Source organism: Haliotis rubra, unplaced genomic scaffold, assembly GCF_003918875.1.
Source record: "Haliotis rubra isolate DU_JTF1 unplaced genomic scaffold, ASM391887v1 Scf974, whole genome shotgun sequence".
In the NCBI taxonomy this organism is placed as follows: Eukaryota; Metazoa; Mollusca; class Gastropoda; order Lepetellida; family Haliotidae; genus Haliotis; species Haliotis rubra.
Window position 1 is genome coordinate 836 of NW_025767717.1, and position 19,485 is coordinate 20,320.

General features: G+C 39.3%; 3 protein-coding genes across 3 annotated transcripts; all 3 read left to right on the plus strand.

Annotated features, from left to right (window-relative positions):
- The first annotated feature begins 6,075 nt into the window (after positions 1 to 6,075).
- Positions 6,076 to 10,790, plus strand: LOC124265360 (6-deoxyerythronolide-B synthase EryA2, modules 3 and 4-like). Its single transcript, XM_046700133.1, has 6 exons — positions 6,076 to 6,233; positions 6,418 to 6,578; positions 7,957 to 8,160; positions 8,644 to 8,793; positions 10,388 to 10,619; positions 10,781 to 10,790. Exons 1-6 carry the CDS (start codon positions 6,160 to 6,162, stop codon positions 10,788 to 10,790), a joined length of 831 nt encoding a protein of 276 aa, XP_046556089.1. The 5' UTR covers positions 6,076 to 6,159.
- LOC124265362 (mycoketide-CoA synthase-like) lies at positions 8,959 to 13,188 on the plus strand. The gene is made up of 2 exons (XM_046700135.1): positions 8,959 to 9,134; positions 10,388 to 13,188. Exon 2 carries the CDS (start codon positions 11,018 to 11,020, stop codon positions 13,100 to 13,102), a length of 2,085 nt encoding a protein of 694 aa, XP_046556091.1. The 5' UTR covers positions 8,959 to 9,134; positions 10,388 to 11,017; the 3' UTR covers positions 13,103 to 13,188.
- A 43-nt stretch (positions 13,189 to 13,231) lies between these two features.
- On the plus strand, positions 13,232 to 18,093 carry LOC124265361 (hybrid PKS-NRPS synthetase pytA-like). The gene is made up of 2 exons (XM_046700134.1): positions 13,232 to 16,287; positions 16,706 to 18,093. Exons 1-2 carry the CDS (start codon positions 13,393 to 13,395, stop codon positions 16,745 to 16,747), a joined length of 2,937 nt encoding a protein of 978 aa, XP_046556090.1. The 5' UTR covers positions 13,232 to 13,392; the 3' UTR covers positions 16,748 to 18,093.
- The last annotated feature ends 1,392 nt before the right edge of the window (positions 18,094 to 19,485 follow it).

Below are 19,485 nucleotides of genomic sequence, written 5' to 3' on the forward strand. Positions count from 1 at the left end.
TTTAATACAGTTTGTAAAAATTATACACTCTGAAAAACGATGAAGCTGATGATAACCTTATTTGGGGGATTTTGTTATACCTGTAAACGCTGTTCATGAAAAGCAAGACGCCTTATATGAAATGATGGATAACATAACATAACCTGGCTGTGAGCTGCTTCTTCTAGTCAGAGTTTTTATGCAACTTATTTCGTGAAATTATCTAAACAGTCATCATCATAAGATTGACGTAAATTGGTCGTTTGAAACGGGTGTATTTGTCGAGGAATTATTACTTATTGGTAGCTGTAGCTACAGATCTGTTTCTTTGAAGAAGAGTGTGGACCATATCCTAAAAGAGTTAAGTTGTTAGTTGGTATATTGGGCCAAATGATATATATAATACCAAGCTGGATATATTAAAATCAGATATATCTGAGGATAATTCTGCATGGATAATACTCTGACATAGTACATACTTATGAGGATGAATAACGGGGTATTTTCTATTCATAGAACTTGAAAGTAAAGCATTTTGGTTCCTTTGAATTTGAGGCGTTTGATACTGATATAGTTGTTGAATAAATAAATACAAATCTTCAGTTGATCTTCTGTTAAGAGAGGAGGCTATTTGCCCGTTCTCACCCATACACATATCAGACAATACACTAAATTCTTTTGATGCAAGATAGTTTTGATCTATGAAATTAAATATTTGGAAGAACGCCGAAGCACATAAATTATCAAGCACTTATGATACATTCTAACAAAATGGTAATTAAATATATGGACTAAAAGGTGTAATGGATATCTAAATTCATGTGGAATTAGAAGTCTGAAAATACTACTAAATTGCATTGGGTATGTTTGTCATTAAATCGCTGAATTAGGAAATGTGATCCACGGTCAATTTGCCAATGTTTTACTGAGGCCTTAAATGTTTATCCTTTGATCGAATAGCGCTTCTCAGCAAGAGCTGTTTTGAAATGTTCAAAGAACATGCTCAAGTTGTGAAATGTAAATCGAACCAAAGGTTAGCTGGAGCAAAATATAGAGGGCAAGGGAAACACACTCAATCTTTATATAATCAATCAAGGAATGCAATTAAATTCCCGTTGAATGAAGAAATTCAAGGATACGTCGGTATCAAAAGGTTGGTTTATAATCACAGTACTGATAACTGTTACGAACATTGCCTCGATAGACGTCTTTCTATCTAGGGTAAGTCGTTTCTGCTGTTACCAATTCTAAAGCAAGACTCGGGTGGAGCATTATTACTATTTTACCCAAGGGAGTGAAAGGTAAAAGGTTGTTTTATGTTTGTTTTATGCCTAATAATGTAAGCAAATGTATACTGGTCTCAACTATATTTATGTTTTATAGATTCACTCACCCATCATGAAGTTTTGCACAGGTCTTACCCATCTCATTACCTCACATTACACAGGAGCAAGGATAGCAAGAGGATTATGGGTTGCTATAGAGCGTCACAGGTTCTTACAAACAGAACCAAAGATGGTATGGTGATCGTTTCCAACAGCTACGGGCAGTTTGTTGGTGACCGTGCGGTTGTTTTCATAGTTATAACTCTGTTGGTCTTTGTTCTCTTTTTGGAACGGGATCCTGAAGACGGAGACGGAGAAGGATTTGGAGCGCCAGTACACACCCATTAATAGACAGGCTGCTCAGGACAGAGACAAGATGAAGGCCAGCTTCCCAGACTGGACAGGAACAAACAACAACAACACATACAGTCTAAACACCGAGGACAGGTACGGTGCGATCATCGCCATCTCAGAAATCGAAAACATCTTCCAATACCAGCATTGGTGAGATGAGGAACTTGGTAGGTACGATTAAACAGTTTTACAGTGGAATTTCAAGGCAAGACTCTCCACCATACAGATGTACAGCACGGGCATCAAACTTTGTGTCATTAGCGGTGGACTCCTCTTGGCTAAGATGACTTCCTGTCCCTCACTTGCGCAAGGGAGGTCACCCACCCGCTATAGAATGACGTCGAGATCTCCTTCTTTGTGGCAGGTGTGAATGTCTCCCTGTGAGGTGCCTGAGGCAGCGGCCAGTGATGAAACCTACATTCCATCTTGAGGCAGTACTAATGATAATGATGAAAGAATATGCGCTCCTTGTGTGGAAGACACCTTTCATATCGAACATGTCATCGTTGTCTCTGACATACTTCCGATTAGTGTGTCCCTTGCCACATCACAGTCACTTGAGATGAACTGAATGAGAATACCAACGGAGATGTCTTTTTGGTTTTTACTGTCCTTCACATTGCTTATAAAGCGTATGCCAGTTTCGTCTCAGGTGGAGACTGTGTGCCCTCAAGAAGTCACGTGGCTAGGGCTGGGGCCTTCATGGCTGCCTGGTCAGGGGAATACTCTGATCGATTGGCCTTATGTGTCTCTCATGGTACAAATGTGTCAGCATTGTTGGGATAATGCCATTTCTTGTTCTGTGAGAGTATGACATTGTCTCTTGAAATAACATAATACGATTATCAAAAAGTAGTTGCTAAAGCACGATTATCCAGTTTGTTTACGTATAGTGTCCAGATTCAATGAAATTATAAATCTGCTTTCAGCTGCTGGTGTAGATGACATAGTTTCCGATGATGGAATCAGCTTTGGGCTTTCGACACCAACCAGCATGCCGATGACTGGGATATTCCAAAACGGCTGGGTCACACTTTCCGATTGGCAGGTGTAGGGATAACTATCACGTCTCTCACTGATCTTGTCGCCTTCCTTGGTTGGATATTCATCAGTGTTTCTGAGTGTAAAGAACTTTTGTCTCTATAGCTGCGGCAGGGATCATAACTACAAAGTTAACAGTAATGTAAAAATATATTCTTGTGCACTTGTGTCATTAGTGCTGATACATCTGATGATAAATGGTCCTAATTTTCCTTATCCCTGTATAGCGCATTCAACATTTGTTTATATATCAATATCCCATCCCCCTGGTATTGGCGAAACGAATATATATTTATTATTCCCAAGTTTCCATATTTTCCACAGGTACGACCATCATATTTTCACATACTGCTCTCAGTGGACGTTCTTGGCTGATGTTTTGTAAAACATGGACGCCGTGTTGAGAACTCTCGCCATTGTTTGACATGTCAACCAGTTCTTACAGAAGAAGCACTAAAACAGAAATGCGGCTTGTTCTGTTGCTGTTGTTCAGGAAAACCGTCAAGAGAAAGACAAGACTCCTTTGGTTTGGAAAGATTGCCACCACTTTCATTTTGAATAAATGCCTTATAACCACGTGAGTGGAAAAGTAGTAACAATACTCGATATTCTTAACATATATCGGTGTTAGTTTGTGGGAGTGACCAAACTAGAACAAGGACTCTTCTAGAAAACCCTCAAAACGCCAACGTCCTACTACTCTAATTACAGCCTAAAACAATTGGAATAAGTTTTTGCGGGAACACGAATTCGCAAAGCCACGAGCCTTAAAAAAGGAAACCACTTTATTTTGATGAAAAATGTGGAGACAAAAAACTCTTTCAAAATGCTGTTCTTTGTGAAGACGGGTAGGGATGAACACATGAACAATGCAACACAGATTTTAGGACTCTTGATCATGTGAACCTCAGTATCTCAATAGGGCACTTTGGTTCTGATTTTGTAGCCAATTTCAAGTCATTCCTCACTGTCAATCTGTATGCTAAGAACGACGTAGTGTTTAGTGAACTGACAACAATATCAATGGCTTTTAAGGTGTCACATGATTTCAATGAATGTCCCCTGACCTCGATGGATCAAGCCAATCTTATGTCTGTATGCGAAATCTGGCAGCTGAATCTCCACTACCAGTATTCCCTTACCACTCAACATTCATTTTCTTTGAACAGTTTGTCCTAGTAAGCTGCCTCACTTGTTTTACAGACGTTGGGCATTGCAGTCGCCGGTCATGGTTTTACTCACTATGCTTTTCCTTTAATTGTCGGTTTAGTATGCATCAACATAATGTTGATTTTACTAGGAATCTTTGGTTTCATGCCTCTGTGGGACTTGGAGTCGGCTTCTCTGTAGATTTCTACAGTCCATGTCGACAGCGTACATGTTGGCTGAGGGAGAAACAAGAGATGAAAGAGTTAGACAGGCTATCATACATGCGGCGGGGCCCATCTTTAATGGAGGATTGTCAACATTTATTGGCATACTAACATTGATTAGATCGCAATCGTATGTGTTTCAATCCTTTTAAAATTATGATATTTGTTATAATCTTTGTTATGGGGAATGCTGTTTTACTTTATGCCAGTTATGTTATCACTGTTTGGGCCTATGCCTAAAGGGGCAATTTAAGCCATCGTGATGTAAGTGAACAAAAGGACAGGAATATATGTACCACTGAAGATAAAACAGTACCTGGAAGTGCTTCTGTGAGCACAATTTCATTATCTGAAGTAAACTAGCTTCAACAACACCTTTCGTGTTTTAAAACGTAGGATAATGTTTCAACAAACATGACACCGATTGTGAACATTATCATAGACTATTGAATAGATCATGATGCAAATGGATTATGTCGCTAAAATGAAATGAATACAAACAATTCCATTTTTATATGTAATAGTTTATGTTGTGTTTGCCTGTACATATTGCTTATAGTAATCCATTTGAACAACATTTATGTTTGGAAGAAGATTCTGTTTTTGCAATTGTGATTTTCAAAAAAACCCTGCAAAACAACAAAACCAAAAAACTTTCCATTTTCTCAAAACTAACTATGCCAAAGGTTGATTGCAAGATATGGTTATATAATAAGGATGTGTTTATGAATCAATATGAAATATTGATGAAATCAAGTTCTTGGACTTTTAACAATGTATTTAAAGATTTATGTAAATTAAAAGGAATAAATATATTAGAATAATGTTTTGTCGTCAGGATGCGTCGAAACGTCTTTTTCATCAACCTTTACTTGAAGTAGTCGCTGTTGTTTTTCAATTATGATTTTGAAAAATAAAATGAAACCATGTTTCTCCTTAGTCAGCAATTTCAGGGTTTATCCATTTAGTGTTCATTTATTTTTACCCTGACGTTATTGAACATAACCATGCGGGTGGTAGGTTTCTCGAAAACAAGATCTCCGGGCATGTATGTATAAGCACAGTTAGCCAGCACTTCCAAACAAATAAGCTGAAACCAGACAGACATATAGACAGTTTATTTGCATGAAGGCCATCCCTAGTTTTACAGAAAAAGGTTTACAAGTAAGATGATAAAGAAAGTTATTTCATAACGGATAACAAACAATTAATGTTACTGTTAAGATATAATTCAGGAACCTGGCATTATTTAACAGGACATGTTGACATATTCTTTGTAAAATGTAGTAATCATCATTTGCAGTTCTGGGAATTAAATATTTCCATTCACGATCGTAGATCACACAGCGGTAAATAACATGTATTTCGTCTTCAGTTTCATTACAATGCTTACTCAAAACAGTTTGATCATTACAGCTTCATAAGCCTCTGCGGACCAACTGGACACTGAGGGTGTTATGACCAATTCTTAATTTAGCAGTCGTTTATGCTCACAAATATTACTATTTAACAGATACTGTTCAGAAATTAAATTGAATCTACGAGACAAAGTGAATTCATGTGATGTGATGTGATCTCGCGAAGTGCACAGTCAAAGACCCTTTGACTGAACATATAAACGAATAGATTAGTATCACCTACATCTTGTGCAAACCAGACGTAGCCAAAACCATAAAAAAATGTTATACATAAGTTGCCCAATTAGGGCGTTTTCTGTCGGCCGTCAACAGTAACATTATAACATTGAAATGGAAATGGTTTCATGTACATTTGAAGCCATTACTTCATACATGAAATATGTTATGCCATGACACTCTACTACATTCTCCAAAGGCCGCCACAGGCTGTCCTATACCCCTGTATATAACAAATATTTCCAAAAGTTTCTGGTGAACAATGTCAAACTTACTTTTAATTCATTACTTCTTATTAAAGCAGGAACTTGCTATATTGAACAATGGCTGATGGAATAGCCATTGTTGGCATTGGGTGCCGGTTTCCCTGGCGCCACCTGCCTGGAGGAATTTTGGGATATCCTTGCAAAGGGAGAGAACCATGTGGTTGACATCCCCCCTGAGAGATGGAACATGGATGCCTTCTATGACTCTGATGTCAATGCTGCAGGGAAGAGCTATGCTACGAAAGCAGGGCTATTAAAGAAGTGAGTACAAAAGAATTATATGTCAGTCATCCCCAAAACGCTTGCATAAAATAATTTAGAGAGACGTTTATTAATTCAATACAAAGTGATGCCCAGGTGAAGTTTTGTATGAGTTTGTACTAACATAAACATTGTGCCCTGTACGAATATACAAATAATATAGAACTGATATATAATCCTTCAGCTTTGATCACTTCGACAACAAACTTTTTAAAATCAACGAAACCGAGGCTGCCCAGATGGACCCCCAGCAGCGCCAGGTGTTGGAGTGCACGTACATGGCTCTGGAGGACGCCGGCATCACCAGACAACAAATAGCAGGACAGAAAGTGGGAGTCTACATAGGTTTGTTCGTAGCAAAGAGTTCGGAATTTAGATTTTGGTCGTGTGTTGTTTAGTACTCATATTCAATATATATTCTTTACAAAAAGTTAAGCAACTCAAAGTTTTAGTCTCATTACATTTTCATTTATTGACTGTCGAATTAGGGGACGATAAGCCTGTGAGTGAAGGCATGAATTTGATTCACCAAACCAATAAACACCACTCAACAACAATGTCAAGTATTCAGATTATAATGACGTTGTCATTCATTAAGTTTTATAAGTCATTCGAAACAGTCATCTTTGTCATAGTGATATGCTTAAATGTTCTTGGTATTGCATAAGTATATATCTAAAAAAGACACACACGGGCCAGAAATAAGATACGTTAAATGTATTTAAGTGTACATAGGTCGCTTAAGCTTGAACATAGATCAAGGAAATTCGGCACAGGGGGCGTTCAGGTCAGTACCTAGCAGCCGTCACTGTTCGACACCACTTTGGAAGGGATTACACAATTCGTCGGATTTTGCTTGGGGAATTCTTCTGAGTATCTGAGGACGATGGTGACGTTTACAGACGCGTCGATCAAGTTCGTCCTATAGATGCTCGGTCGGGTTCAAATCCGGCGATTTGGAAGGCTAGGGAAGATTAGTGACGTTTGCATTGGCCAGATACGCACCTGTTACACGAGCTGTGTGGGGTCGAGCATTGTCGTGTTAAAACAGCTCCCTCTGGCGGTCAAAAAGTGGGAGGAGGTGAAGTCGCAAGATTTGGTCGATGTTACGATTTGCTGAATGCCATGAACCACCACAGCTCTGATCCACCCGTGTAGTGCATGGCACCCCACACCATAATGCTATCTCCACCAAATCTGTTCACCTGTCGAATGCAGTCCACCGCCAAACGTTCGCGTCGGTGTCGATAGACACGTTGTCTCGTCGCAGGAAGAAACGCGATTCATCGCTGAACTCAAGGCGTCACCACTTCCCCAGATTCCATGACTGTACCATGTTGCACCATAGGACACGTTGTAAGTGTAGTCGTGTCAGGACAGGTCCATCTTTTTGTCGATATGCCCGAATTCCCACTTCTCTCAGACGATTTCTGATGGTTTGGTCGCAAATTCTTCAAAGACCAGGCACCTGTCTTGCAGTGGCCGTAGCAAATCGGTGACGTAGGTGAAACACCCGGATGAATGTTTTCATATTTAAAGACAAACGTTTACAAACCATTTTGGGATGCGTTTGCGCGCAATGCACAACAACCACGGCATGATTAACGAGATTCAAACATAGGAATTGTGTTAATGACGATTGCTGTAAACAAACAATATTTTAAGGGTGTATAATCATATGTAAAACCTGTATATTCTAAACAGTAAAAATAAATTATTAAAGGTTCCATGACGGTGGATTATGGGGATTTGATCTCTACCAAATCACAAGACGTCACCAACCACACTGTGACAGGCCAGGCCAGGGCTATAATATCGAACAGGGTGTCCTACGTGTTCAACCTAACAGGACCTTCCATGACCATAGACACAGCGTGTTCCTCATCCATCGTGGCATTACACCAGGCAGGACTTGCACTCAGGGCAGGTGGGTGAAGATTCACATGACGAGCATTCAGAGTAGATGGGAATACCAGATAATTAAAGCTAATCAGAGGAGGTGGGTAAAGCATAACACGGGTACTCAATGCAGCTTGGTACAAAATATCATGACTTGAATTCAGAGTAGTACTGTAGTCAGCTCCTGCCATGAAACAGAATATTATGTGGCATTGCACGAACCAACAAAGGCAGTCGAACTATTTCAGTGACTCAAACTAAGGTGACTATATATCTCCAAGTGAGATAGGTTATGTGATATCCAGTCTCCTAAGGATCACATATGTGAGGGAAAGAATCAGTCAACATGTAATGAGCTGTTTTCATTTATCCTCCTTTACATTTCAGGGTCTCGATATTAGAAACGCTGACCACTGTTCATCACTAGTCTCGCACCTTATGTTGCCTGACAAGTGCATATGTATATATGTGTTTCTTTCTTTAACCTTTTGTTTATGTTTATAACTTACAGGTGACTGTTCTATTGCAATTTGCGGAGGTGTGAACATGTTAATTCACCCAGCATATTTTATCAAGTTAAGCAAAGCTCAGATGTTGTCTCCCACTGACAGTGCCACGCCTTCTCAGCAAATGCAGATGGTTTACACCAGAGGAGAGGGATGTGGGTTATCATCGTCAAACTCCTAAGTCAGGTATGACACTTGTATAGGCATTCCTGATTAATAACGTAACGGATCTGTTTTGACATAACCATGAGACCACCATGTCAACCCTCAATCCCTCAAAGTAAAGCAAAAGCAATTATCCCGTTAATTATATATTTCAGGCTTTAGCAAGATGGTGACAATATTTGGGGAACTATTGTCACGGGGTTGAATCAAGATGGCCACCAGGTTACGCCCATCACAGCCCCATCAGGGAAACAACAGCAGGAACTGCTGAATGACATCTACACACGGCATGGGATCGACCCGACTGAAGTAGATTATATTGAAGCTCATGGTACGTATGAGTTTTTCGTCTTTTCCCGAGGTATGGGGCCCTAGTGAATACCAAGGTTATATTTGGCCTTCAGTTATTTACGAGTTCGAAATGGCAGGATCACTGATTTGTTTCATCCATTTCCAGATACGTAGATGATGCCAATCACTTGATTGTCTAATAAGGTTATCTTTAAAGTCACATCAGCATTATTGCAGATATATAGTGACTTATCTAATAAGGACTCGATTATTTACAGACCACTGTGACATTACTAGAATATTGCTGACGGTGGCAATGGAGCCTTATCGGTTTCTCAGCGATATGTAAGTTTCAGTTTTCCGTAAATTTACCAAACAAAACGTTAAGGAGACTGGAGTGGAATCTTAAGTTTCCATATTCTTCATTTTGGTTTCCGTTTTCCTGAAATTAATTTATTTTATGTGACACTATGTTTTATTTGAATTCTGGTCTACACAAACACTGAGATCACTTAACCGAAACCTATGTAATGCAGTTTAACGTAGGTTAATATAGGTTTCTGGAGTCATGGATATATAAATATATGGAGTCAAATTTATTTCTTCTATGATCGTTTCATTGGAGTTCTCACTAATGGAAAGTGATCGTTTCCAGTTGCTTTATGGAATGGAAACCAACAATGGTAGTTTACTGTAAATTTCCATTTCTGAAAACTAACCTTGTTGGTTGCTGGCAGTTTCCAGTCGCTGAAACTAACCTTGTTGGTTGCTGGCAGTTTCCAGTCGCTGAAACTAACCTTGTTGGTTGCTGGCAATTTCCAGTCGCTGAAACTAACCTTGATTCAGCAACAGAAAACTGTCTGAAACCAACAATCAATGTTTTTAGAGCGGAAACCTACATGATTCTGGCATTACCCAGTTTCATGTAGGTTTCCGGAAATCTGGAATCCTTGTTATTTTTTCTGTGTAAACTATTAGAAAAAATATACTATTGTATCGCACAAAAATCTTGCATGCTTCGCAGCAGTGACCTTAAATATACCTTGTGTTCCAAACAAAGAAGGTTTTCTTAAATAGTACTTTCCTCCTTCATTGTGGAATTCCTAATGAACCATCAGAAAGGCTCCAATGGTTTGATCATTCTTTATTTCTTATTCAGTATTGAGATATCAGCACGTATAAACAAACATAACTGACATATTTGTTCTTGCATTAGCTTAAAGTGGCTTATGTATATGTTTTTATGACATATCTGATGTCGAAAGTTGTCAACTCAAAACATTGTCACTTCAGGTACTGGAACCAAAAGAGGTGATCCAGTAGAAGCTTCAGCTCTGGGAACCTTCTTTGAGAAATATCCACGCCAGCGCCACATCGGGTCAGTGAAGACCAACATCGGCCATCTAGAAGCAGCTGCAGGTGTTGCCGGACTCATCAAGGTCCTGTTGATGATGAAACACGACACCATTGTGCCGTCCCTACACTTTGACAAGCCCAATGAAGAAATAGACTTTGACAGATTTCAGTTTGTAGTACCAACAAAAACTTCTGACTGGAAACGTCATAAAAAGATTGCAAGTGTCAACTCATTTGGCTTTGGGGGTAGCAACAGCCATGCTGTGTTAACATCATTTACAATGGAAACACCAGTAATAAGTGACATTGCTCTACCAGTTTGTTTTTCAGGCTCCACTGAGAAAACGTTAAACACATCAATAGCAAAATTCATTGAAAGTGGTAACAGTTCTCCTTTCAGTGCTGTTGCTTACACTTCATGTATGGCAAGAGAACATTTTCCGTTAAGAAAAGCTTTCTTTGCAAACAATCATGCTAATCTGAAATCTCAAATACAAGAAGAGTTACAAAAAGAGAAACCAGCCATCTTTTTCGGAAAAAGAAAACATTGTATTTGTTTTTTGTGGCATGGGGACAGCCTGGGAAGGAATGTGCAATGATCTCATCTCCAACAATGATCAGTTTAAGGAAAGCATTTTGGAAATTGACAAATCCCTCTCCAGGTTTGTTCAGTGGTCCCTGATGAAGCGGCTCCTTGAATGTGATGATGTGAACGACCCGCTGTTCGGTCCAATAGCCATTTTTGCTTGTCAGGTGTCTCTCGCTCACCTGTGGGAAACCTGGGGGGTGAAGCCTGCAGCTGTTGTAGGTCAGTCAGTTGGGGAGGTGGCTGCAGCACATGTTGCAGGAATCCTGTCCTTGGATGAAGCTGTGAGGGTCATCTACCACAGGACTCGGATCCTGGCTGAAGCCACGGGCGGAAAGATGATGCTTGTCCGGAATGTTGAGACAGAACAAGTAAAGACAGCCTGTAGGAAAATTCAGAGTAAGATAGATGTAGCTCTTTATTACAGCCCAGTGTCGTGCACTATCAGTGGGGATGAGAGGTCCGTTCAGTTAGTCAAAGAGGATTTGAAGCATTCTTCAGATAGTAATGCACTGTTTCATGAGCTCCCTGTTACAAGTGCGTTCCACAGTCACTTTATGGACTCAGCAAGAGTTCAGCTTGATGAAATCTTATCCGATATCAAGACATCTAAGATGACAAGCAGATTTGTCTCGACAGTTGATCCTGATATGGATGAAAGTACAGTTATGTCAAAGATCTATTGGGGCATAAATGTAAGAAGTCCTGTTAGACTTTGTGATGCAATCAAAAGCGCCACACAAACATCCAAAATGAACATTTTTGTTGAAATAGGCCCACGGACTGTACTAAAATCACATCTACGGGACATCTTCAGAGATTCTACCCCCTCTGTCACATCCATTCCTTCTCTTCACCCCAAAGCGAGTTACGGTGACATTCTGCAGTCACTCCTCTTGTTGTATGACTATGGAGTTAACGTCAAATGGGACACTTTCTTTCCTGATAAGATGCAAATAACAAGCTATCCATCTTATGTCTTCAATACTAAGCCCCTGTTACTGGTGTCTGAAAGTAAACAACAGATGCTCAAGGGTCAGAAGGAAACTGAAGGAGATCACTTGTTTATCAAAGGCAACACAGAGTCAGCAAGCTTAGTCATTGACCCTCAGAGATTCAAGAGTGTTTTTGAACACAAAGTGAAAGGAGCAATCATTTTACCAGGTGCCGTCCATGCTGAGGCAGCACTTGCTTTAGCCAGAATGATTGACATGTACCACCTATGTACAATCAGTGTTTCTGTGGCCTTCAAAAGCCCAGTCAATCTTAAATCTGGAAAAGTGACAAACCTGGATATAAAACAATCTCACAGTGAAGTTGACTCCAGCATTTTGAGTACATTTGTTTTGAAGAATGGAAGGACAGTCCACGCAGAAGCAATAATAAGGCAAACACCTGCGGATGAATCTCCAGAGAGAGTTGACCTTGGGCCAATCAAAGAAAGATGTAAACACTACTTAACTGGAGAGGAAGTGTATCAACATTTGGCAGCCAATGGTTTCAACTACGGTGAAATGATGTCCGTTATTTCAGGTAGCCAAACAGCTGGAAATGAAAGCCTCACTGTACTTGAAGTTGGATCTAAGCTCCAGAGAGAAGCACGTCACACAATTCTTCACCCTGCAATACTAGATGGCATGCTACAGACGCCTGCAACTGTCACGCAAGTGATCAAAGATATGCTTCCATACTCTGTAGAACATGTGATAGTCAAGAGGAAGACAGACAGAAAGATGTTTGTGCATTTGAAAGTGTTACATGAAAGTGAATGGTATGTGTGCTATAGCTCGTCACTGCTGACAACCGAAGGGTATGTCATTGCACACGTTGGAAAATTTACATTGAAAGCCATGGGTATAGAGTCCTTTGATGTCAGGAGTGTTGCATACACAATTGAAGCAGAAGAAATACATCCTGAGCATGACACTGACAGCATAACAAACCTTGTTATGTTTAGTGATGAGATGTCTTTGTCAAAGACCCCAAACTATCCATGGACAGTTCACCATATGTCCATTTTATATGGCGATAGCTATGTTCCAGACCTTCGAGAGTCATCTGAATAGTAGTAATGTTTCAATCCAAGCCTCACTTCGTTCACAATGGAATGGAAATGGAGAAAGAATTGGAGGAGAAGATCATGCCTTTAAGATCTCTTATACTTAAAATGTCACAGCATGCCATCAAGACACCCTTTGCTCATTGTCACAATGGCAACACCATTAGACTACCAAAGCCCAGATAGAAAATCTCATGCACTTGCTTGCATTCACGAAAGTATTCGGGCATTCATCAGATGTGTTAGAAGGAATTCACAAGGCTAAATGTAAAATCACTGGATCTCAATGTTGGTAACATGGACCAATACGATGCAACTATCATAATGTCTGAAATTTCGCAAGTCTTGAATGTCAAGGGTCATGCTGAATTCGAAAGCCTTCATAGACGATTGTATGGACAGACGTTTCAAAAGGAAACCGACTCAACACCGCCATTTAGACTGGACAGGAAGATGGCCAGTCTGGACACTGTACTCTATTCAACTTCGTCCGAAGAAATATCACAGCCTTTCTTTACAATGTCAAGAAACATGCAAGAAAGGGGCAAAGATGACATTTTGCTTTCTGCACAGTGTGTAGCAGTTCACTCTAAATTCCTGTCTGAACAAGTTCTGTATCCTCTTGACAATGGAGGCTACATGGGAACCAGCAAGGGAAATCCTGTAGTTACATTTGAATCAACTGGCTTTGCACACGGAAAAAGCAGAAGAAAGATGTACATTGCCTGCTATCCACAACAGGTGAGATATGAACACTATGTCCCAATGAAATTTGCACTGAATGTCAAACACTTAGGAGGTCATTTTGAGACAGGATTTATGCTGAAGCTGTACTGTCTATGGCGAATGTGTGGTGAGTGCAGCATGAAAGATGTGGTTATACTCTACTCACACCAAACAAGGAAATATGCAGAAGCGATGGAAATCATATTGTTGTCAAAACAAACCAGGACAGTTTCTTTACTGACTCCAGAAGAAATACCAAGCCACAAAGGACATCATGTTCTCATATCAACTACTCAAATTACAACAGAACTAGCACAACAGATTGTCCTTGCATGGGACTGTCTTGAACAGCTTATATCCTTAGAGAAGCTGATATCACTCAAAGTGATAAATTTGCTAAAGTCTGTAAAGCCAAGACTGAATATAGCAATTGTCAGGACCCAAGAGTTCCTAGCCTTCTGTCAAATGGATGAACATATTCCAAAGCTATACACATGGATAAAGAAAAATAAACAGAATATCACAAAGATATGCATTTCATTCAGGGACTGCAACGACATTGCCTTGAAACACCACCATAGTGCTCCTATTAACATAGCAGAAGTCCTAGGAACATGGGAGTTCAACATGCAAGAGAACAGCAGCGTCACCACAACACAGTTAAAGGTCCCTGAGATTCTCTTGTTTGACAGGAAGGGAATGTACCTTGTTGTGGGTGGAATGACAGGACTAGGATGGGAATGTGTCTTGTATCTTGCATCCAAAGGTGCTGGGTGCATTACTATTATCAGCAGACGTAATCCAGATCCAAACAAACAAGATGAAATGAAGCATTTGTCCGAGATGTATGGATGCATTGTAACATCACAGTCAGCTGATGTTCAAGATATCAAAGAAATAGGATCAGCTTTGAAGAAGCTCGGAACCCGTTTCCCTGCCTATACTCTGAAAGGAATTTTCTTTGGAGCTGCTGTTCTGAAAGATGCACTTCTTCTGGAAATGACGAGAGACAAGTTCAAGACAGCGTCTTCTCCCAAGGTTGCTGGATCCTGGAACCTGCATATCCTGACAGAGCATCTCCCACTGGACTATTTTGTGCTGTTTTCATCAGTAACATCTCTCTTTGGAAATGCTGGACAGGCAAACTATGGTGCTGGAAATGGATTCATGGATGCCCTAGCCCATGTCAGGAGGCAAAATGGCAAGTGTGGTCAGACTGTAAACTGGGGTCCTCTGAATATGGGCATGCTGCAAGAAAGACTTTTAAAACAAATGGAATCGTATGGATACTTTCTGATACACAAGAGAAGTATACCTGACTGCCTCACACACATCCTTATGTTGAATAAGCCACAGATCATTATGTGCGGTCTCGAGTTGGTAAAATTTGGACCAAGCCTTCAAAGAGAGAACAATGTGGAACTGGAGTCTCGATTTAGATCGGTCTTGTATCCATTTAAGGCAGCAGTGTCTTCAGCTGCACCTAGTAATGTGGAAACATTTGACTTTGAGGAAATGAAGAAAATGTCAAAGGAAAATGTTCTAGCCAAACTTGTGAAGTACGTGAAGACTGTGGTTATTGATGTAGCTATGCTTGACGAATCCTCTCTAGATGTGGAGCAGGGAACCAGAGATCAGGGAGTTGACTCAATGAATTTCATGCAAATTACTGGGAAAATCATGGATGACACACACGTTCAGCTATCATCAACAAAATTGAATGTTGAAAACGCATCGGTGACTCAAATCTCACAGTACATTTATGATGACTGGATGATCAAAGGGAATGGTGATGAGAAACATGAGCAGTCTCTTCCAGTCAAAGATTCATCAGAATCTGACTCAGTTCTTCTCCCAGGAGAACAGTTTGTTTTTGACAACTACATGAGAGATCCAAACCATATATCACATTTATTGATTGCGGAAGTGGAATTGCCTGATGTTTTAGAGCCAACGTCTATCAAGAAAATGCTCCAGGAAAACGTCAGACGACACCCAATCTGCAGGACAACTTTTCATGATGTGAATGGAGAAGCAAGAAAATCAATACTGAGTGCTGGGGCTGATATTGACTACAGGATAGGTGATCTGACAAACCATCCTGACGTAACACGTCTCACAGAGGAACGGTTTTATCTTGACCGCCAAGGGCCAATACGATTTGTCTTTGTGAAAGGAAATCCCCCACATCTCATCATTATCTTTCACAGAATTGGCTTTGACCACCATGGAATTACAGTCTTCGTAAATGACTTCATGAATATAGGTCAAGCTTTCTCACAGGGACAGTCTCTGGGCGATGTACAAAGTTCTCCAGATATGTCCATTGGTCCAGAAATAAGGACAATCCTTCAACCAAGATATGAACACATTAAGGAATTTTGGAAAAAAACACTTGAAACAGTTCCATACATTTCCTTTGCAGATAAGGCCGTGTCATCCACACCACAAATGGACAGTATAAGTGTACAGAAAGTTGTATCAGCTGATCTGTTCCAGAAGTTGAAATCTTTCACTGACAAAGAACGTTTGTCACGGTTCAAGTGCCTCGTAGGACTCGTTCAACTTCTTTGGTCAACCAGAGCAAATGGTCAGAAATTTGCCATGTCAACATACGTTGATCAAAGAATCTTTAGCCCAAAGTTAACAACATCTGTAGGAAGAGGTGTCAATTTTACACCACTGTCCTGTGAAGTAACAGATGATTACAAATTGACAGTTGTTACATTTCTCAGAGAGAACAGTATCATGCTTGAAAAGTGCATAGAGAATGGAATATTTCCTTTTGGGGATCTAAAGCATTTCCTTCCAGAGGATCACTACAACAATGTAATGACGTCTTTTGTCACATTTGGGAGTGATGAGATGAGGAACATGGGTGAAGGAAACGATATGCGAGGTGACTTTGGTGCCACTGTTCGGGTGAAAGCATTGTTTGGCCCTAACACAGAACTTTATTTTGACATCCTCAACAGGAAAATGTCCAAGACAATAGCCATTGTCTTGTATGCCCGGAAAGATTGTTTCACAGAGAAACGCATTCATATGATCCTCAACGCATTTTTGGGCTTACTTGAAGACACTGTAGCAAATCCACAGATTACAGTCCGGACACTACACTCTAAACCATACATCACACAACTTCAAGACAAGAAAACTCGTTTCTGACTAAGTACTTCAATCAATATGTGACGTTGTAGCATATACTATAGAGATTGACTACATTGTTAGTTCATTGTTTTCTCTCACATCAATAATGCTGGCGTTTACTTTGTGAAAGAATAGCGATGCTGCTAATGCATGGGTATATTTTACTACGATGTTGAAAGAGAGTGGATAGAAAGTGTCAAACAGTCACAGATGGGTAAGACCCACCAAAGAAAACGGATATATACACGCTGAAAGTGTATTTACTTCATGTTCGTTAATGTCATGGAATTAATATCAAGTGAGGTAAGAAACTCACATATGTACTTTTTCCTATGTATTTTTGCTAATAGGTGTTCAGCTGGATCTGTACTATGACATGAATATTATTGTACACATTTGTATTATAGCTATGTTATGTATCACGATTGTAGCCTTGAACAAACAAACATACATGCATGCTCACGCACGCAGGCACATACATGCATGCATGCATACATACATACATACATACATACATACATACATACATACATACATACATACATACATACATACATACATACATACATACATACATACATACTAGTCTATGTCTACGTCTAGTATCTTGAATATTATACAGGACACTCTTATTTCATATTGTCTTCTCGTGTACATGATATATTTTGAACACAAAATGTTTGTATGTCCTACATCAGATGGAGATTTTTGTAAACACAAATATGTTCTTATTTTATGACTATTTTCATATACTTCTACTTACATGTGGAAGGTGGTGTCTCAAATCTAAACATATACATAACCTTCTCGTCAATGTTTATGATATCCTGACAGAGCAGAGATATGGAGTGTAATGTGTCATTTTGAAATTGGTGGTATCACAAGTGGTATCACAAGCAGACGAAAGTCACTTTGGAAGTATATTGACTTTGTGTGCATTCACTAACGTAGAAACTCAGGTATGCTATGTCAACAAAGTCTAAGATAATAACTGAATTAAACTGTGGATACTGCTCACACTTGCAATGGAGCTATACTTTATATCTTGGTTTAGTTAGTCAAACATATACATTATGGTTTCAAACATGCAACGGGTGAATGGCAAACTTGCACTTTCCGTGTCCTGAATGTTACATTGAACACTGTTATTTGTTCATTGACTTGTTGTGTTGATCTATATATTTCTTTATTGAATTACTGTTTTCTTGTTGACACAAACCATCAACCCCTGTATACGTACCCCCGTATTTGTATACAGTGTATTCTAGTACATTTGATGACGTAGATTACTTTTACAACCAGAATGTTCATATTTTATGATATTATTGATATTTTGTAACATATGTTATATTTGGGATTACACTTTCTTAGTAAAGTACAGATTCTAGTACTTAATCGCCAGCACACAAAAAGTTAGCCGATAATTTTCATGTTTGTAAGATGGGATTTATGGTGTTAGCACTCTATGTACAGTTCATGAAACTAAATGCTTCAGTCACTTTACCGACGTTGGTATATCGGCTGTAAATGATTTTATCACGTATTATTAATTATATAAATAACGTGGCAACTGTTCAAATACATTCAACATTTGAGATAGGTTCTAGACGTCCTAAATGGCATTCCATACATGTGCCTTACTCTTTATGGTGTTTAATAAAAACAACCCATGTAACTTATGGATTACTCACTATTCATGAGAGCATATTTTTCCATGCAGCCATATGGACGTCGACCTTTATCTAAGCAGTCCAAAACATATCTCGAGATTACACAATTGTCAATTATCAGTTACGTCCATATCATTATTCTTCTATCAGTCTATTTTTTGGAGGTTAGAAATTGGATGAAAGGGATTGTTATATTTTAGATTCTCTGGGTGGATTCCGTGGATAATACATTTACCCTTCAGTCGCTATGTCCTAAAAGGGAAGAAAGTCTTACCAGAATAGACAGAAATTGTTATTTATTTTGCCCAATAAAGGAATAGGTGGGAAGATATATATTTAACGATTTAAGTGACATATATTCAAAGCTTAAGGCTTGTGTGAAATCTGATTATAGAAGGTCAGATGTATTTAGCACATGTTGAGCCCATTTCTATTTATTCTCGTTAAAAATGAGTTAGTTTGGGGTTTAAGCAGAGGGCTGCTAGAGGTAAATATGTTTTTGAAACAATTGTTACTGTCAGTTAAAGATGATCTTCTTTTGATAGATTTTCTCTGTGATTGGTTTCTAAATGAAAAAGGGATGTTTCTGTCTATAGTTTGAAATGGGGATTAGAGAATGATAATAATGGCTGAGACTGAAAAGAAAACTGTGACTTATTATGAATATATAGGCATTATATTTTCTTCGTGGTTAATGGGGCTCAAAGTGTATGAAACTATGACTGTACAAGCTAAAGAGACTAGCTATAAACTCTATAGTGTATTAAGAACTTTGCTAGCTGCTATTGACCTCTGTCAAAATATTGTTTCCTAAAAACTGCAACTGCCTACTATCAAAACTCGA